Here is a 20,416-nt window from a genome sequence, read left to right as displayed (position 1 = left end):
TTCCTGGAACTGGTTAGAGATGGTTGGAACCCCATCCACACCTTTGGGGAAGCTGTGCCAAATGAGTATAAGTACAAGGGGTTGAGACAAAGAAGAGCCACTGATGGACTTTGCTGAGCTGGGCACTAGATGCTGGAAGAACTCGCCAGGAACCGCCTTGAGACTGCTCTGCTGTTGTGCTGACCCGTGACCTGCTAGATCACTAAGAGGAACTGCTACTGCTCTCTGGACTCTTGTGCTGGCCTGCTAGCCTGCCCTCTGTACTTGCATTGCTTTTGTGCTGTTGCCCTCTGCTGGGAGAGTGTAGAGTGCCTCAATGCCGGAGGAGTGCTGTATTTTTTCTCAAGAGTGCTTTGTGCTATTCCTGAAGCGTGTAAAGAGTGTTTTATTTGATTTCTGAGCGCATCTGCTCCGGGTGCTGAAAAAGCATCTGTGTCCTCGTGCGCAGGGCCCACCCCCTTCCAGAAGTGGAGAAGTCGCGAGGAGACCGCTGACCTAGAGCAGATGAGTGCGCTCCATGCCATGCCCCGGGGGCACAAGCAGGCACCACCTTTTGGGCCATTCACCGCTGCATCCCGGGCTGACTGTGCAGGACCTTGTGAGAAGGGGGGGCACTCTACGAGCCGCAAGAGGCTGACGACAGGGTCCGCAACCCATGCTGAAGAGTGGGTTGCCCTGCTACATGAGTGAGGAAGAGAGCCGACTCTCCCCACTGGTGCCGCAAGGCCCGGGTGAGGAGTCCCAAGGTCGGCTGTGACTTCACATGGACACATGCGGCTGCCAGAGTGAGTTTGCGTACCTCGCTGGGTACAGGTGAATCCAGATGCGGTTGTGAGCCACTCCACCGGAGACCAGGGGAGATCTGGTCTTTGTGAGCAGCGGCCCATAGAGGCTCAGATGCACTGCAATGGTGCCCAGGAGCCATGGGGGTAATCTGCCTTGACGGTGGCTGTGGGATCATTCTCGGGCAGCCATCCATGCTCGCAAGAGGCACAGGAGAAGACCCCATGAGGTCTCCACACAGCTTTCAGTGGTGGGTGCCCCCCAGATTAGCAGCCTAGCTCGGGGGGGCATTTTTCTATGGATCCACTGACAAAACAGGGAGGAACTCTCATTGGAGGCACCAATCCTGTCAATTCAGTGTGAGCATTACGGTAATGACTGTAGGAGGCAAGCAGATGTCTCAGTGCCCCACAGTCACCCTGAAGTGACTGTAATCATTACAGAAGGGGTGCAGGGAGCATTGCAGCCTCCAGCTGATGTACGCTACCATGCATTATATACTAGAGGTTCAGGAGCACAGGATCTGTCGGTATAGTCAGAAAATCTGTATCTTTGAGAATGCTGATGGTGTGCAATGAAGATGGTAAGTTGTGTACTCCAGGGATGATGAGCAATCTATGTGTTTTCTAACCCTCTATATTTTTCCTGCCTCTCATGACCTGAGGTTATGTTATGTGTCAATTTTGCCTTGTTGGGGAGATGGACATATTGTCAGGGCCTGTTGGGTGTGCAGGGGGAGGGAGTGTTTGTTATGGCCTATGCCTTATAGGAATGTTTCAGCAATGTTTTCCCTATAAAGTATTATGACATATGCAGTATGGAAATGCATTCTCTTATTTTTCGTTTATGACGATGATGGTCTGACGACTGCTTGCTTTTGCAGAGTACTAGTAACCTGTGTGATGTTCTGACAACTGCTTGTGTATCACGGTTTTATTGGTCCATGTTGTTTTTCGTCTAATGATGGTTTGTGCAATGCAGTTTATTTTATATACTGTGGTGTATTTATTGTGTCATGTCTGTTGTGCAACCGCTTTACACATTGCCTCTGGGATAAGCCTGACTGCTCGTGCCAAGCTACCAAGGGGTCAGCAGGGGTTATCTTAGGTGTGTAGCCCTCTTGCCCTGACTAGAGTGGTGGTCCCTGTCTGTCTGAGGTGCCTAACAACCACGAACTCCATTTTTAACAACCCTCATGTCCTTTTCCACCCGCTTTCCTTTGCGACCACCAGTGCTCAGCTCTTGTTCCGTCCCGCGTGACTTCCTGCTAACTCTCCATTGGTTAAACTGTGCTGCACTCTTTACATCTCCTTGCTGATTGGTCGAACATCTTGTGCGCATCCTACTTACAACTGCTGAACCTCTTCTGTGTTCCTATCTACACATGCATGGCTTCGGCTTGATCAGACAGTCTCACACCAGCCCTTTCCCTGACCATGCTGCTGTTGCCACGTGACCGCCACGTATTATTATCCACCATATACAAGCACCACTAAGTTCCTCATAGCTCTTTTACCTTCACTTGCCATTATGTCCATAATTATGTCAATATTTTTGTCATAAACACTTTTTATTGATTTTAACAAGAAACTCAGCATACCTGCTTAGTCATTGCAATATAGCAGGACAAACACCCGACAAGTGTGGTGTGTGGCTGATCGCACTGATGGTAGCAATGTGGAAATAGTCCTACCACGGTCCCTACTTATATTACTATTCACTGAGGTCTCTTTTAATTCAGTATTATAACCCACCATCGAGGGCTGTAACAGTTGTTAAAGGCCCTGAACCTCAGTTATAGACCCGAGCCACAGGTGAGGGCCTATTACAAAGGCGAGAGCCTTAAAAACATTACAGGCAGAGTCAGAATGGCTATAATGCTATTCGAACTTTCTACTCGCTGGGGATACTTATTTATATAATTTTATGTATTTATTTATCTTGTGCCTTAATTAAAACCATACTTGAAGAATAAGAGCACTAAAAACCGAGCACTTAAAGTTGTGGTCAGTGCAGCTAATACATTGGTCAAGATACTTAAAGCAGAGCACAATAAAACTCTATTTGTAAGTTTCAGCACACCACATACTAGTAATGTGGTACATCTGCCATTAACATCTCCACATTTTGGCTCAGATTTACTAGAAAATGACGGAGCACGCTCTGCGCCAAATTTGGCAGCTCCGCGCCCTGTTTTTTTTAAAACGCAGGGATGCTCTGTATTTAATAGAATACCGTGCACTCCTGTGTTCCCCCCCGTGCCAGCGCTAAATTTGCTGCTGAGCAGCAACGCAGCCTCCCTTGCGCCTTTGTACAAGGATCGCTGCGTTGGGGAAGAGATTGTTTTTGTGTTGGAAGGGACACCTTCCTGCACAAAAACAATCTTAAATTGCAAATTGCTCTTTCTATGTGTGCTGCAAAATGCAGCACACTTAGAAAAAGCAAAAAATTAGGAGATATTAAAGCATTTCTCCTCATTGCGCCACTCTAACGCCACCTTGTTTTTGCGCTGTCTCAGGTTCACGAAATATTGTCACGCCCACAGCAACAAAACCTGCACACCCCATCTACACAAAGTGTTGTGTGTGAAGGGGTCGTATTTACAAGGTGGCGTTAAGCCACAAAAAGTGGCTTAATGCCACCTTGTAAACATGGTGCAGGGCAATGCGCTAACGGGGCGTCACAAAAACTGACGCTCCGGGGACGACTGGGCCTTGTAAATCTGGCCCTTTGTGTCTCAGCGTCCATGTCCTTTTAAGACAACAGCTTAGCTTATAACTAAACATCTTCAAATCACTAACACTCTCACACTCCTGTATATATCCATGTCTGGTCTTTGCACCCTTCTTCACAACTCATACACAAATAACAGCTACGCTCACACACCCCTGCCAAAGGTGCACAGGGATTGTTAATAATTACATTTGGTGGGGAACAACCACGATCATTGGCGTTTACTCTACAAACTAGTTACTCCAGTGACCTGAAGGGCTGTGGGGCCAACATTATTTGCCAACTTTTACCCGTCTCCCTCTGCCAAGGGGGGTGGGCCAAACCATGGAGGTGCTCATCCTGGGCATTGTTGTTTTGCAGCAAAACCACATCCCTGTTTGATGTTATATCAGGGCTCGGTAAAACATGTCAATACCACCAGCAAAAAGCTGGCGGTCTCTGCACCGCACGAAATGGGACAGGTTTTATACTGCACATTTACCCTCCATTTCCTCATTTTTCAACTACAACTTCATATGCAGGGGAGGACACATCAGGACACATCAGAATGTAAGAACCATTAGATGACATTTTGGACTTCATACATCATTTAGAGTTTGGAGGGAACTGAAATGCCTCCAGTTTTTGGAGGAAAGTCTAAATACAGACTAGAATTCACCCGCTGATTTTTCTCCACATGAATGGACCTATGGTGGAGTAAATTCAGCCGTAGATTGTACTCCGTTCCTCCAGAAGTTGGATGATTTTCAGTTCAGTCCAAACTTTAAATGAAACCTTAAATATGGACATTGAAATTAGCACCTTGGGTGTAAAAATTCTCATTACACGAGAAATAGCCTCAAAGAAGTCCCTTAAGAACCGTCAAACTCAGCTTCCCGTGGACTTCCCTAAAAACCAAACAGCCACATCATGAAGCCCATACAACTGCTGCTGATGTACTCCGTGCTGCAGGGATGGTCAGCACCAATGGCTCCTAGTAAGAGCAGGATTCAGCTTCCAAATCCTCTGCCTCTTCTACAGTGCCGGGCTGGATTGACCCTACCTCTTTTTCCACCAGACTCACCACATTTGCTTACCACTCGATCAATATGGTCGCCAATCCACTTCCACTTGACTGCACTCGCCACTACATAGATAGGCATGGCTAGGAGAGTTTTCTCACCCAAAGCCCTGAAATCTGTAAGACATTATTTTGCAGATCAAGAGAACTGAAGGCTTTCCTCTTCACCAACTCAAAGTCTGATAAATAGGTCTCCCGGTTTGGTAGGCAGTCAACCTTGGCTACAGAGACCCACTCCTCCGCTAAGTCAAAGTCACCCCTACGCTTCTGCATCCCCAGTGTCCCCTCTGTTCGATATCTCCTGCATTAGCTGTGTCCTCCTATTCTCCTCCTCCCATGCCGTATTCCCTTGTAATGATCACCTACTTGTAACTCTGTAATGTTGATAAGGAAAACTGGCCAATTCATCACAATGTACACATAGTCCTAGCAGGCAACATCTTTGTATTTATAATACAGAGGGCCTTATTTACAAGGGGTTTAGGCCATCATTGTTTAACTTATTTGGTGCAGCTGTGGCGCAAGCAGTGTTCTACACTGCTCCATATTTACAAACTGACGCAACGGGTCCAGTGTGTCAGTTTGTAAAGCCTTGCGTCACATTATACCTGTGCTAGGTATAATGTATACAAGGTAGACGTTCCTACGGGAAAAGCCATGCAGAACTACTGCAGTGAAATTTAAATTTCCTGCATCATTCTGTGACTTCACTGTGTCAGAATTTTGCCGCTTGCTCAGAGCAGGCATTAAGCTGATGAAGGTCTCTTATCAATGGAGGCCTCCTAGCATTGCTGGAGTAGCATCAGAATTCCTGACGCATCTGTGAAAACATGCTCCAGGGAGCTCTGTATTGTAAATACAGCGCCTCCATGGCATAGTAGGGGGTCGTAGGGCAGCACACGAAATATGACAAATCAGAGCCGATGCATCAGATTCTTGTAAATGAGGTCCAGAATACTTTTTTACTTACAAGACTCTTTAGGTCTTTTAACCTTAGTACCTTTATGACATCCCCAAATTAAAATAGAGGTATGTGCCAGTAACACTCTGGAGGCCTCCTTTACGTGGCCCTAGCGGCACACTGCACCATTGGAGTGTAATTTTTTTGTTTTATGCTCCAGTGGTGCAGTGTGCCAGCCCATATTTACAAGGCCATGCAAAATCACCTTACATGCTTTTCATGCCCTCGTAAATATGGATCCCTTTCACACATAACACTGCATGAAAGGGGCATTCCATGGATGTTGCCTGAGATGTTCCCATGCAACACCCCTGGAACCCAAAGGAATCTGATGGATTCCCAGATTTACAAGTCTAGGAATGCGTCTGATTCCTATGCCACGTCAGGGGTGACGTAATAGTGACACAACAGGGATAAATAGCTTTATTTCCCCTCGTTCTTTCCTCTTTCTGAAGCACACATAGAAAGAGGAGAACATCTCTTGTGATTTTTTTTGTGCGGGAAGATGTCCTTTCCTGCACAAAAACAATCATCCCCCCAACGCAGGCACACTTGCACCATGGTGCAAGGGTTCCTACGTTGGCGCATGGCAGACATTTGTGCACCAGGGCTGGGGAAGAGGACAGAAATGCGCCGTATCTTATAGACATGGTACATTTCTGCCCTTTCCCAATGGCACACAGCGGTGCAGCAGGGCACTTGCTGTGTCACGGGCCTTGTAAATGGGGCCCTGGATTTCTTGTATATAGATAAAGGGCTGTAGGAGAAGATAGCGGCCTTAAAAGAGGAAGAAACGTTTGTGTATTCATGACCATAGTTAACATAATTCTATTGTCCAAAGGTTCCAAACCACAGACACTGGGATCAAGGATCTGGTGTGCACAGTTCTTAGCACTGCCTCAATACATTCAGCTCACCTGTCCTCTCTACAACCCACTTGTGAGAGCGTGGGGTGTAGATCAGACATTAAACCCATTGATTCTAAGTCCCCTATACTGCAGTGCCAGCTGAGCTGCCAGTTGGTGTTGATATCCTTTAATGGAAATAACATCTGCCAACAGAAACAGACAGGACTCATCATTTAATCATTCATCTATTAATATGCAGCCACTACGTCAAATGAACCTATTGTGGTAGGATCTTAATCCTTGTGGTCTCCAGTTCTTCAAAGGAAACCAATCATTTTCAATCACCAGCTTGAATCCCCCCAAAGCCTCAGATCAGTCCTAGCTAGAAAGGATCCTGAGGTCATCAGACACACTTTTGACACATTATCAGAGCCTCTCTTACGGTGCACTGAGATTCCCGCATCTGTTCCAGTAGTAGTTGTCCACGGCAATGACTGGGGATTCGGCCAGCTGGGATGTAAAGTTTGCATGGCAGCAGGAAGCTGTTGTGGATGACATACAAGACATCAAGTGACACCGTTAGAAAGAGAGAATCACACAGGAGAAAAACACTACTGATCTGCCTTGTCTGCCATGTCCAAGTCTCCTGTCCCATCTGGTACGTCCACATCTACTCTCTTGTCTCCCATGTCCCTATCTATTGTCATTCATTTCATAGTCTCCCATCCTGAGACTTCCCACCCCTGGCTGCCTTTTTTAGACGCCAGAAAGGCTTGCTACCATTACATCAGGCATAAAATTGAGAAATATAGCAGTAACTTTAAAAAAAGAGCTTAATGGAGCAAATTTGTAGTATTAACAGTAGAATCAAGATAAATAGTGTCTGTGTTTATTTCTAAGCAATGCAGGGGGTTATTTGTTTGATAGATGTGTGCTATAGAAAGTTGTAAATGCTCCTACCGTTTGAGTAGATGGTACAAGCAGCCATGCCCTCCTCAGGACTGGGCACAGGCTTGTGATCGGGTCCTTTGAGGCAGCTGTGTCCACATGCTCCCAGCGTCAGAATGGCCAGGATGCCCAAGCTCACTAGTGCCCGCATCTTCCAACTGTGTCTGTAGAGGAGACAAATATAGTGACCTTCAGTAAATTACATCCAGTGGTGGGCTACCTTTCGGCAGCTTTAGCAGCTGTGAAAATCTTCATCTATGCCAGGGAAAGCTTAAATTCCGATGATAATTTGCAAGAAAACACTGTCTCTGTTGCTGGCACAACATCCTGCAAGTTTAGCTTAGGTTGTTATCTGAATGTCAAGGTTCTTCCTGCACTGGTGAAGATGCTTTGACTTTAACACAATGGGCCCCATTTCGAGTTTGGCTTATGGGAAAACCTGTCCGCCAAACTCCCGACTGGGTGGCCGCTGCCTACACGGCGACCTGCCCACAAGCATCATTAAGAGTTTCCCGCTAGATCAGTGGGCAGAAACCTGAGTTTCCGCCTGCTGGCCTAGCGGGAAACAGGCTACAGCATTGTCTTTGGCTCATAATTGAGCCGGCGGCAATGTTGTAGCCTGCAGGGTGCACCAGCACCCTCGCAATGGTGCTGGCCAGGGGGGGCCCTGCACTGCCCATGCCAAGGCCCCCTGCACCTGTTCTCCGCCAGTCTTTTCATGGCAGTGCAACCGCCATGAAACCACTAGCAGAGAACAAGGTCGTAATCCCCAGGGCAGCACTGCCCTGGCGTATTTAGACTGCCACAACCCTCCAGACCGCTGGATCTCTGATCCTGGTGGACCTGGCAGTTCCCTGGCGGCCTGACCGCCAGGGTTGTAATGTGGCAGTCAGACCCCCACATTGGCAGCGGTCCGTCCGCCACCGCGAGTCTGGCAGTCTAGTGACTGCCAGACTCATAATAAGGGACAATATCTGTTTTGCTCCTTATGATGTAGTAGACACCGAAAGCAACATTTTTATTAAGAGCATTCTCCACCTTATTGGCCATTGTAGTTCACTTTTACTTTCTAATGAATGAAAATCAAAATAACACGGGTTTACCTTTTAAATATGTTTGTTGTGTGCGTGTGTTGTTCTTTTGAAATCGGTAATAAAAATATTTATAAAAATATATATATTTGTTTCCTGTAGCCATGATGATGCAGAAGAATTGATCATGCCTGAAACCAGAGTTGTCTAACGTTTGGTTACAAGGGCATAGCCCATGGCACATTTTCAGAAAAAAACACAAAAAAAATTACTATTTAAATGAATTGTATTTAATCTTATCCTTTCTCGTGTGCTGAAAATTAGACATTACTTTGGTCCACACATGCCGATGGATACTCCTGCTTTAAGCTGTGACATATATTATTGAGCTCACAAAATAAATCCATATATTTTATTCAAGTTGCACAACTTGCATTAACTTTTAACAACAACTTAATAACAAGATGTATGTAGGTGTCTGTCCACAGTTGCCAACTTTGTAAGAAAGCTTGGCCGCACAATGCGGAGGTCTGTGTATGCAACGTCACCATGCCAACAGGCAGAACAGCAAACTATACCCATTTGGAGAGGAGATTCCTTTTTTATTAAAAGAACACGCCCTCTCATCCCTGCCCTATAAAGCTCCAGGATTCCTTCATGCATGGGATTAGAGGGTAAACAAATGTCCTACTTTGTGTCCACTTTATAGCTCTCAAATGTTGAAACCCGCCAAAATATGGCTGGTCTCAGTTGCTGGAAGACCATAATCTAAATTTTAATAAAATAACTCATCTCTTTTTAACCAGCTATGTATTGCGATGAATTGTAGGTGCAATTATATAGCACTTCATACCCAGAAGCTTATCGTGCTCAAACCAACTGGGGAAATGTGAGCCTGTTAATTCCCAACAATCTCCATCTTGTGGGTAAGATAAAACAAAATACGTAGAGGAAGGCGGCAACTGCGTTTTGATGGTGTTAGGAGGGCAGAGATTTGAGGGAGTGTTGGGAGTATCAGTTCCAGGAAAAATTATATTTTTAAAAATTAAAAAAACATTCTTGAAGGCACTCAAATATTTCCAAGCTTTGAGATATCTGTGTGCTGTCCAAAAGCGCCTTGACAAATTTGGAAATCTGCTAGTAAATATCTCCCATTTTCAACATTTGCATAGAGTGACAGTGACTCACCTCAACTAAGTACCACCAATCGCCACCCAGCTACCATTTGCAAGGCGAGTGAAAGGTAGCACTAATCAGATGGCACAACCCTTGCCTTATCCACCACCAGTGGCCTGCAATTCCCTGTGAACTAAGAATTGGGTGGCAGTAATGGCTACCTGATATTTACATTGGCTAGCAGGGTGGAAAGATGGCAGGAGGACCCCTAGCTCACAGCTAGTGTTAGCACCCAGTGGAAATGTGGGGTTCCCCTCTGGCCCTCCATGCATGCACAGTATGGTGGGGGTCCCCAAGCAGGCATCAGTCCATGACAGGGAGGGGTAGCTCTTGTCACCCCTGGGCACCATAACAATCCATAATAACCCAAGTACCACCTTCCCTGTGATACACAAGCAGCCCAAATATAAGAGCCCTGGGGATTCACTTGCAGATATCCTAATTATGTGCAGTACTAGTGAGTGGATTCTATTCTCTACCTTAAGTTCAAAACTGATTTGCCAATGTCCATTTCTCCCTTCCTCAGAAATGCCCAGTTTTGCTGTCAAGCAGTGGGTTATCAATAAGGGTATGGACCAGTTTACCCCAAATCAGAAATAGAGATCCAAAAATCGAGAACCCATTTTTAAAATATCAAGGTTATAATAGTATCTCAGTTCATATTAAAAAAAATATGCATCAAATCCTCATGTTCAATTTGGGTGCATTTATTAATCTCATACAATGAAGATTTCTTGGGGCTATGTCTAATAATTGTTGTATCATGTTATTGGAAGCTGTCTGCAAGTTAGCTTTCCACTGTTGAAGTCTTTCTTGAGATGTGATCTCGATAGGAGGAAAAATCAAAATCCTTAAGCCCCGTAGTATAAGATCATGCTCAAGATATTTTATGCGTGAGGCAGCTTCCCACCATTTTGATGTCTCTTTTTTAACAGCCCGTTCCAAGGCTAGAAAAGTACTTTTTGCGGAAAATAAATTTGTGGTATTAGGTCGGTTCAGGCCAGCACCAGACAGTTAAGGGGAAAGGTATTGTAAAAGAAGGACCTATCCAGGACTTGGAAGGACCTATCTTCCAAAATCGAGGAGAGCCAATTAAAAGTGGTACCCTCAATTCCTACATGGGTAATTCTTTGAAGAAGAATTTAGTGATCCACGATATCGAAAGCAGTGCTCAAATCTAATAGAATGATTGCTGCATAACCACCTGCATCTAGACGTTGTCGAGTGTCTTCTTTCACCGCCAAAAGGGCAGTTTCCGTACTATGTTGAGGTCTAAAGCCCATCTGGGTGGGATGAAGCAGCTTATGCTCTTCCAGAAAGCCTGTTACTTGTTTATTAACATATTTTCCAATTATTTTGGATGCAATTGAGAGGAGAGTTATAGGTCTATAGTTGCTAAGTAGAGAAGCATCTAGCATAGGCTTTTTCAATAAAGGTTTATGGCTAGCGTGTTTCCAGGATTGTGGTAACTTACCCGTTGTGAGAGAGTCACTAAGACTATTGGTTAGAACAGGCAATATGATGCCCATACCTTGGGCTAGTATAAACGGAGGGGCAAGATCTAAAGGGGATCCAGATTTTATTTTTGACAAATAATCCCCAAGTAATTTTCCAGTCATCGGCTGAAAGACTGAGAGAGTGGGTCTCGGAGAGTGGGATTCGGCAGGGGATGTTAAAATAGGCTCTTGAGATGAGTTATTAGGAAAAGTGGCCTGGATGTCAAGGATTTTCTTTTGGAAAAAACATTCCAGGTTATTACTATGTTCTTTGGATGCTTCTATTGAATTGGTAGAGACTGGTTCATTCAATAATTCCTTGAGTATAGAGAAGACCTCCTTAGGGGAGTTGGGAGATTGTTCTATTCTGGAGGCATAATAAGCTGCCTGCACGGATTTAATTTCCATATGATAAGACCTAATCGCTTTCCTATATTCAAGTTTGGAGGCATTACCATAGTTTTTCCTCCATTTCCTCTCCAGTTTCTTACACTCCTTTTTTTGGTGCCGCAACTGAGGGGAGAACCAGGGTGATTCCCTCTGCACAGTGTTTTTAATAGTCGTCTTGGTTGGTAGTACAATATCTAAGGAGTTTGGGATCCAATTAGTTTACTGCTGAACAAGATTCTGTAAAGGAAGAGAAAGTGCAAGTATGTTTTAAAGTATCTAACCAGTCCCTGCGATTCAGTTTTGACCACTGATGCAGAGTCAGCTTCCTAGGTGGTTGATAGGTTGGGGTCGATGATGTAAGTGAGAGCAGGAGTGGAATTAAAAAATGATCAGACCAAACCAGGGGGAGAGAGAGCTGTGCAGCAAGAGATCGAAGATTACTGAATACTATATAGGAGCTGCCTTTGTGGTTTTGTTTTAATCGAAGTCCCTGGACTATAATTAAGGCTCTCAGGGGCCTATTTATATACTTTTTGAAGCAAAACTTCAAATACGCAGTTTTGCATCAAAACATTTAGCACCAGCTTGCGCCATTCTTGAGTGCCAGACGAGCAGCACATTTATGGGATGGTGCAAGCCGATGCAAAGGGTGGGCTAGCATCCAAAAATATTACGTCAGCCAGGTGGGGTGGCAGGATGGAAGAAGGGGGGTTTGCACCAAAAAATGACGTTAGGCTGGTTAGAGGCAAAAAGAAATGCCTCTAACCAGCCTAGCAGCTTTTTCTGATGTGAAACCATCCACATGGCTCCTGTCTTAGAAAAGACGGGAGTCATGCCCACCACCCCAGTAGTGGCCAGCACAGGAGACCAGTGTCCCCAGGGCATGGCCATTGCACCCTGTGCCATGCAGGGGGCCCCAAGTTGGGACCCGATGGCACTTTAATTTTTTTTTTAATACTTACCTATCCTTACCCTACTTACCTGGAATGGGGTCCCCCATCCTCTGGTTTTCCTGTGGTGTGGGTGGGGGTGTACCTGGGGCTTGAGCAGGGCACCTGTGGACACATTTCCATGGTGTTTAACCACGGGAATGGGTCCACAGGTCCCCTAACGTCTGGTCTGACCCAGGCGTTAAATAATGGTGCAAAGCAAGCTTTGCACCACTATTTAGCCCCTCCTCCCACCCCTGCGTCATTTTAGTATGGGGGGATAAATATGGGGCTATGGAGTTAGCACCATTTTTTAGACGGAAACACCTACCTTGCATCTCATTGAAGCAAGGTAGGTTCACAAATCTAAAAAATGGTACAAACGCCAATATTTTGACGTTAGACGTGTCTAACGTCAAAATATAAATATGGAATTAGGTTTGTGCCGAATTTGCGTAAAAAAGAATTACGTAAATTCAGAGCAAATGGAGTATAAATATGACCCTCAGTTTTCTGTTGCTTATGTTTACATGTAAACAAAGGCAGAAAACAGTGTGATTTCCAGGCTGTGATTATTTTTAATAGGGAAAAGTACTGCAAGTTGGTCTTTTCTGAGGGACTCCTCATGCTGTCAGTCAAAACTACCAAGTCCAAAGTGATGCAAATTGGGAGCAACAGGAGCCAAAACAGGGAAAGGATTTATTTAAGTAACTGCAGATGTTTAAATACCGTTGTACTACACTGGCACTATTTTATATGGGACAATTGTTGTAATAAGTAAAACTGCTAATAGGGTTGACTTCTCACAAAAAATCAAGTGTCAGTGCACTATTACTAGTTAATGTGAAAATACCTTAGTTCTAAATTAAATCTTTCATAGAACTTAAAATATGTTGAATCAATTGAGATAATATGAGCGAAAAATTAAATATAGATATATAGAGTGAAATGGTAAAAAAAATAATTACCATAAAACCTGAAGCTCCAAGACTTATACTGGGTTAAAATGATTTAGAATAGGAAACCGAGGTCTGGAACCATGTGCCCCACAGACATGGGTGTTCATGGTTGCTCAGTGATCTCTGCACTGATGAAACTGGTACAATCAGCATTAAACATTCTAATTAGAGGCACAGGTTCATAAAGAGTTAATAGAATGTCCCACCCTCCTAATAAATGCTGAAAGTCAGATTATGAGAGGCCCTGTTGTGTGAGACAGTGTATGTTACTTTTCCCATCGGTCATGCCCAGTGTTTAATTTGAGCCAGTGGTTACAAGTGGGGCCCACCAGCACTGATTTTGGGGGACCGGCAATTATTTTTCATCATCAGACTTTGGCCCAGAACAACAGAGACAAAAAGGTAGAAATGGTTACAATTAGGAGAAAAGGAGTGACAGAAAAACTGTGGCAAAGGAAGAAGGCAGGGACAAACCAGAAACTGTAAACGTTAAAAAAATCTTCAATGTGTTTTGCAAAGAAGGTGCCCGACTGATGCTTTGCTGCAGGGCCCACAAAATGTTGCAGGACTTGGTGCAGGCACGACTGTACTACTGAATATCGACCCCCAGAATATCGGGGTACAAGAATATCGAGGACAGAATGTGGAGGGACAAAATATCAAAAGGTTAGTGCACATAGATAAACATAGATTTACTATCCCTAACTTCAGATCTACATACCTTGAAGATATATGTAGCGCATAGGTACATATATATTGATTTAGGTGTAGAACATCTGGACACACTTACCTGTCTATTTTGTTTTAAATATTTTGCCCTCAATATTGTGCCCCAGCGAAATTCTGGGGTCGATATTCAAGGTGAACACTGCTGGCACTGAACACTGCTAAACATAAAAGTCACTGGATACAAAACTCTTATAAAATGAGCTTTGACTTTGTCAATATTAGCACAATCTGGAAAGCTGCAGAGTAAATCGTGAAATGCGCTTAAAATCTGGTCACCTTGATCAAAACCACTGGCAGAAGTTATGGAGGCAAGCAACTAGACTCTGGAGTGGATGTACATAAAATGGTGAATGAAAACAACAATGTGGGCTTCTAGTTGCATCAATAGCTATTTAATTTATCTGATCAAGAACGTTGATCAGAGAACACTGTTGTCTGCTTTTCCTACTCAAGATGACGTGAACGTACCGCATGTCAACTTCATATATGATACAGAAATGGCTTCTTGGTCTGTACAGTTTCTATTATGTTTTTTAGGAACAGGCGAGATGCAATGATACATGGTCATGTTTGTGAGGTGGATAAATCTTCCTAGTGTGGCAAAGGTGCTGTGTGTACTGCAGCTGTCTTCTGCTGTTTGGGAGGCATGAGCTCTTTACCCTTTCCAGCCCTCTCAATCTTGGGAGCCTTCAAGGCGGGTGAAATTGTTTGGCTTGGAAGGGGAATCCACTGAAATCAGTGGAAATTTAAAAGGTAAAGGGAGGACAGCTTCAAGGGCAGGCATTTCACGAGTTTGGATGGCAAATATGAGTCAAAGACTTGTTTGCCACCCACCAAATAGGAGTGAGTTGAGAGGAATGACCTTCTATCTGGTCGAGGCACATACATACAGGAGGATAATTGCTGCCGGGAGAGATACCAACCCAAGCCCTGTGCAGAAGTGGACCAACCATTACCACTACTAGGCTAATGCCTGGTCGGTCAGCTTCATTGAAGTCTCTGGGGCCAGCCCCCTGCAGGGTGAGGACCGCTTCATGGTCGATATTCACATTCATCCTTACTAGCATCACCAAACAGAAACATAAGTTGCGTGGTGCGGGCGCCTTCTGTCCCTGCTAATTGCCTCAGCTCTAGGCATAGAGAGGCTCTGCTCATGTTCACAGACAAAAGGGGCGTCATATCCTGAGCCGGCTTTAGCTTTGATGTAACCCCATGCAACAGTCTCTACTGGTGCCCCCTGCTCCAACACGCGTACATCAAATGATACACATTTTCCGTTTGGTGTGGGCTGTGCAGCCAGTTGCATCCATTTCCATAGAATCATAATTTCAGTTGAACCATGTGTGACCACCGTTCTGCCCCCAGAGTTCTCAGCCATGCAGCTGGCACGAGCTCCACCTGGTCTAACAGGGAGGGTGGTGGAGATGGGATGGGTGACGGAGTGCAAGATGAGGAGGGAACATTCAGGGAAGATGGAGAACCATTGGCCCACTTGTGACCAATGCCATCACTCAGTCTACTATGCAGAGAGGCCAAGGATTGGATCATCATGTGGTCTGTATACCTTTATGAACCAGTAGCAGGCATTGTTAGACTCATGCTGCCTTCAGCCTTAACTCCAACACCCTCTGTCGTGCCCAGTCTGGTGACTCTAACAAAGAAGGCAGTGGAGGTGGGGTAGATGCAGCATGACTGAACCTTCCGGTGTTGTGTGTCCTTAGTAAAACACTTCTGTTGAGAAGATTTGTAAACTTATCCTACTTGTTACCTAGGTCTACATATTTTATATATTCTTTATTACACTTTCACATATATGTATTTATTCATTGCAGAACAATATACATGCGGGCACAGTCTACATCAGTCCAAAGGATGGCTTTAAATGGTGGGGGAGGACATTGCAGCGATGATGTGTGATTTTTCCAAGGAATGGGAGGCGCAGTTGTCTCTGTGCCTACCATAAGTGGTGTGGCAAGAAGCCTGGTGGTAAGCAGGCCAGGCCATGGCCCACCAGGTCCTTGGCTGCAAGGAGGAGGCCACCACGGGGCTGGATCCCCGCTGTGCTCAGAAAGAGAAAAAGCTGCACAGAAGAGCGGGGTCTGGGGTGCCGCCAGGCCAAGGCAGCTAGGCTAAGCGGAGCCCCATCCCACCGTGCAGCAGGACGACTGACAGATAAACACTGCTCAGGTCCCTCCAGCTGCATGAAGAATCACACAACAAATCCATTAAGCCAAATTTTCATGCACGGGGCACCAAGCTCAGAGGGGCACGGGGGACCTTTGCACATGCATTCTGAAAGCACGCACCCTGGGGACTTCCTAGGGTGTGTGCTTTTGTGCTGCATTGTCAAATGGCGCTCCCGGGGCTTGGTGCTCTGCGTGGTGGCACCACCCGCGCCAACCTATAGTCGACTCTGATTATAGTTTGTCGGCTCCTGGCCCCACAGAACGCACCAGACCCATTTGTGTGAATGGTCTTGGGCCTACATATTGTGTCTGCGAGACATAAAGAGAAAGTTGAAAGAATCCTTAAATTCTGGTCTGTGTGACAGACGTGGGTTACAGACAGGCTGTATGGCACACCCTTCGAGAAGGACAAAGTTGGATGAGACGATAGGTGCATGTACAAAATTGAAAATGTCGTAGGGCATTGCATCTATTCCATGTGTAAAGGGGCTTCTCCTCGGGGAGGGGGAGGGCCATATGACAGTAGGAATTCTTGATGTGAAACAGTAGGACTCCAATGTCTATGCCTCCATTGTCTCACTGGCTATGCCAAACTAGTTTGGTTATACCTTGTTGATGTTATGTTTTCATAAATCATCCATGTGGTGGTACCAATGTCAGCACTATACAGTATGGATTGGGTGGGGGAAGCCTTCCTACCAACTTTATCTTGACTTCAATGTAAGCCGCTTACTGTTGATGATGAACCCTTTTGTAGCCTGCGGCTGGGAATGACAACTCATAAGCTATCAAATGTCGTGTTAACTGTACCACCAAAACCTCAATAAAGAAAGTTTAACAAAAAAAAAGAGAAAACATTGTGTAGCTGGGTGTGTTAAGGGGAGAAAATGTGTGATAAAGAAAATGGAAGAAACGAAGAGGGAGGACAGATAGACAAATTGATGGTTTGTACTACGGCCCTAAATCTCAAAGCTTTACGCAAGTTGTACATAAACGGACATGTCGTTTTTTTCTTCTAAAGTAATGGGTTTTCACTAAGAAAGATGCGCTCACACATAGGTTACTGTGCGAGTAAACCACACATTCTGGAGTAAAGAGAAGGTGGTTCAGGACAGGAGGGTTGTGAATCGCAATTGTAAATGGGAAAGATACTTGAGCGAGTTGGTAACAGCTAAGGTAGGGGGTGGGGTGTGGGAGATAAAGGCCCATAATTATACTTTTTTAGCGCCGCCTTTGTGTCATTTTTTTACGCAAAAGCGTTGCACACTTACAAAATACAATTGTATTTTGTAAGTATGCACCGCTTTTGCGTCAAAAAAACGGCGCAAATGCAGCACTAAAAAAGTTTAAATATGGGCCAAAGTGTGGCAGCAGCTGAACCACAAGTGGGTCTACATTTGCTGTAAATTGCACTAAAATGTGACTTGTGAGGTACCATTTCACTGATATTCTGATTTAGCACAGACTATTGTAAAACAAATTTGTAAAAACTACTGCATGTGCACTACACAGTGCTATTATAACTGAAGATGTCCGCAAACCAGGCTGTGGTGAACTATATTTTGTCTTTTGGGTGTTGAACGTGTTGTGAGGTTGTCAGGAATGTGTGCAACAGTGAGCTGGCTCGCTAGAGAGACACTAAGGGCCTGATTACGACCTTGGTGGATGGGATACTTCATCACAAATGTGACGGATATCCGCAGCCGTTTTACACGCTCCTTAGGATATAATGGAACTTGTAACACAGAGGGCGTTTGTGACGAAGTATCCCATCCTCCAAGGTCGCAATCAGGCATTGTGATTATGAACAAAACATTTTTGCTTTGTTGCTACTGTGAGAAGGGCCACAGTTTATAGCTGCAGAAACAATCTGTTTTTCATAGAATCTTTACCTCTGTGGTTTCAAGAGTTGTGTTCCTGATTGTAGATGTGGGCAGGAATTAACACATAGAAGGGAGAGGCGATGAGTTTGCAGAACACGTTTGCATTGTTTAATGCTGCTCAGGTAGAAGACGTGAAATAGTTGAGCTTTTTGGCAAATGGTCTTTTAATAGACTCAAAACCAGATGGGCTGTCTCTTCGCCTCTCACCTGCCCTGAGGATGATGGCTGCACAACAAGGAGGAGGGTAAACTAAAGGGTTTGTACGTGGTAGATGCTGACGAGGAGACAGGCAAGGTTGGACTAGGAAAGGAGGGATGCCGAGGCCTTGTGGGGTCAGCCAAGAGGGCCTTGTGTGCATGAGGGAAGAAGCTTTGCTACGTCAGTGTGTGTGTAAATGGCACATACACAGGCATACACATGCAGTCACACAAACACACATACACACACGTACATTAACCGACCAAGCTATCTCACTGGCAGTGGGACATATGACTTGCAGATTAAACAAAACAACCACAGCAGGCACTCAGCCTCCTGAGCTATCTCATTGAGACTGGGACCTGTAACCTGCAGGTGACAATGCTACTATGACATGCACTGGCTGCATCGATTTATTGACACCTATTTATTGACATTGGCATCTATCTATTTATTGACACCTGTTCTCAGGCTTTTAGCGTAGAGGGGGAAACATGTATCTGTACCCAGGCCTGGATCTGTAGCAATCAGCAATAATAGACGTTTTATCAGGCCCCTTTGTTAACTGTCTGCTAGGATTAAGAGGTATTGTGACATCCTTCACCGGAAGCTTCTTTAGTACAACACACAGATACGTCATTGTTTACGTGGGTTTGAATGGCTTAATAAATGTTTACTCTTCAGAACAATGTGCCCCTGCCCACTGGCATCTGTCAGACCCCACAGAGCCTCATGCCCCATAATCTCCCCCACACTCTCCCATCACTCGAAGTGCCATCTTTTTTGTTGGGTACATTGCAGAGCTTCTTGTTAGATCCCAGACTCACTCCCACTGAATCCCACTGACTAAGCTAGCCCACTTCCGGGACAGGAGTATGTTTAGTGCTCAAGACAATACAGAGATCTGCCCACTGGGAGGGACATCTTAAGGATTTTGGGGGCCCTGGGCCAAAAGTATCTTGGGGGCCCCAGTTCAGAACAGCTTTGAATTTATAATCCAATTACAGCTCTTTCATGCCCTCTTTGGACAGGTCACTGACAGTGCACAGGAACACTCATCCAAATTCTAAATGTGAAAAGTGTTCACGTCTAACACTCATGGTAGTGGAGTGTGCTTTCAATATTGTAACACAGCAGCAGCCCACTAACATTACACGTAGTCTCTGTGACACCCTCCCATTTCTCATATGTGATATTCTTTTTTGATCTAAAAGAAACTTTCACCCATATTTATATTTTTTAGCACCGCATTTGCGCCGCTTTTTGACGCAAAATAAAGTTTAAGAATTTTTCAATGTCATCAGGGCAAGACTCCCTGCAGAACAGACATGGTCTGTCAGTGCCCCCCTGAAGGGCTAGTGCCCTGGGCCAGAGCCCACTTTGCCCGTTCCGTAAAAAGCCCTCTGCCCACTGGAGCGCTCCCCATACTTACAAAAGGCAATTTTTTCGTGCTCCCCCCGGGCCTAGCTCGCCTTGTGGAAGCACACAGGTCCTGTGTGGTATCAAGGGGTTATTTTCAGCCCCTCTACTTACCTCTGCCGCTGGGGATGGTTGTGCGGTTTCAGCTTCACTTCTGACGATGAAAGACTGCCCGGTCTTCTCCCTTGCAGCGCCTATATACCCCTGGCAGCCCTGCAGCCCCCAGCACGTGTTAAAGTACATTCACCTCTTGAAAAGCTAACAAACATGCTCTTATCTCGAGGACAGTGACGGTGGGTCAAGGCACAGCCGCCCCCCAGCACTCAGAGACCAGCACCCTCATCCTTGCTTGCTCTTTTCAACACGCTGGATGTTGTATGTTTCATTTACATTCTCAGATTTGGTTGGAAGACATTCTGAACATTTGTTCTGGATGAGAATTAGGCCTGGGCGAAATTTAAATTACGCTGGCAAAATTCACCTAATTTCAATGTTACGCTTGCTATGCGAAATTTCCAAAATTATACCATAAAGTCTCTTCACCTAAATACGAACCATTCGGGGTATACATCTAAAGAGAGTGGTAACATTTGTAGTAAAAATGTATCACAAACGCATGGAAACAACAGCATGCGAGCACCTATTGTTTGGGTTGCTTTATTTGAAAAGAGTTTTTTGTGCCAAAAA

General features: G+C 45.1%; 1 protein-coding gene across 1 annotated transcript in view; it reads right to left on the bottom strand.

Moving 5' to 3' along the window:
* Positions 1–19,902, bottom strand: part of LOC138293527 (riboflavin-binding protein-like) — a 41,358-nt gene extending 21,456 nt beyond the window's left edge. Inside the window, exons 1-3 of the mRNA XM_069232772.1 lie at positions 19,844–19,902; positions 7,346–7,497; positions 6,828–6,927 (exon numbers count right to left, since the gene is read on the bottom strand). Coding sequence (XP_069088873.1) covers positions 6,828–6,927; positions 7,346–7,484 — 239 coding nt within the window. The 5' untranslated portion in view covers positions 7,485–7,497; positions 19,844–19,902. The remainder of the gene's footprint in view (positions 1–6,827; positions 6,928–7,345; positions 7,498–19,843) is intronic.
* Positions 19,903–20,416: the final 514 nt, after the last annotated feature.

This window comes from Pleurodeles waltl, chromosome 4_2, assembly GCF_031143425.1.
Source record: "Pleurodeles waltl isolate 20211129_DDA chromosome 4_2, aPleWal1.hap1.20221129, whole genome shotgun sequence".
NCBI classification, from domain to species: Eukaryota; Metazoa; Chordata; class Amphibia; order Caudata; family Salamandridae; genus Pleurodeles; species Pleurodeles waltl.
This window is presented reverse-complemented; position numbering and strand designations above follow the sequence as displayed.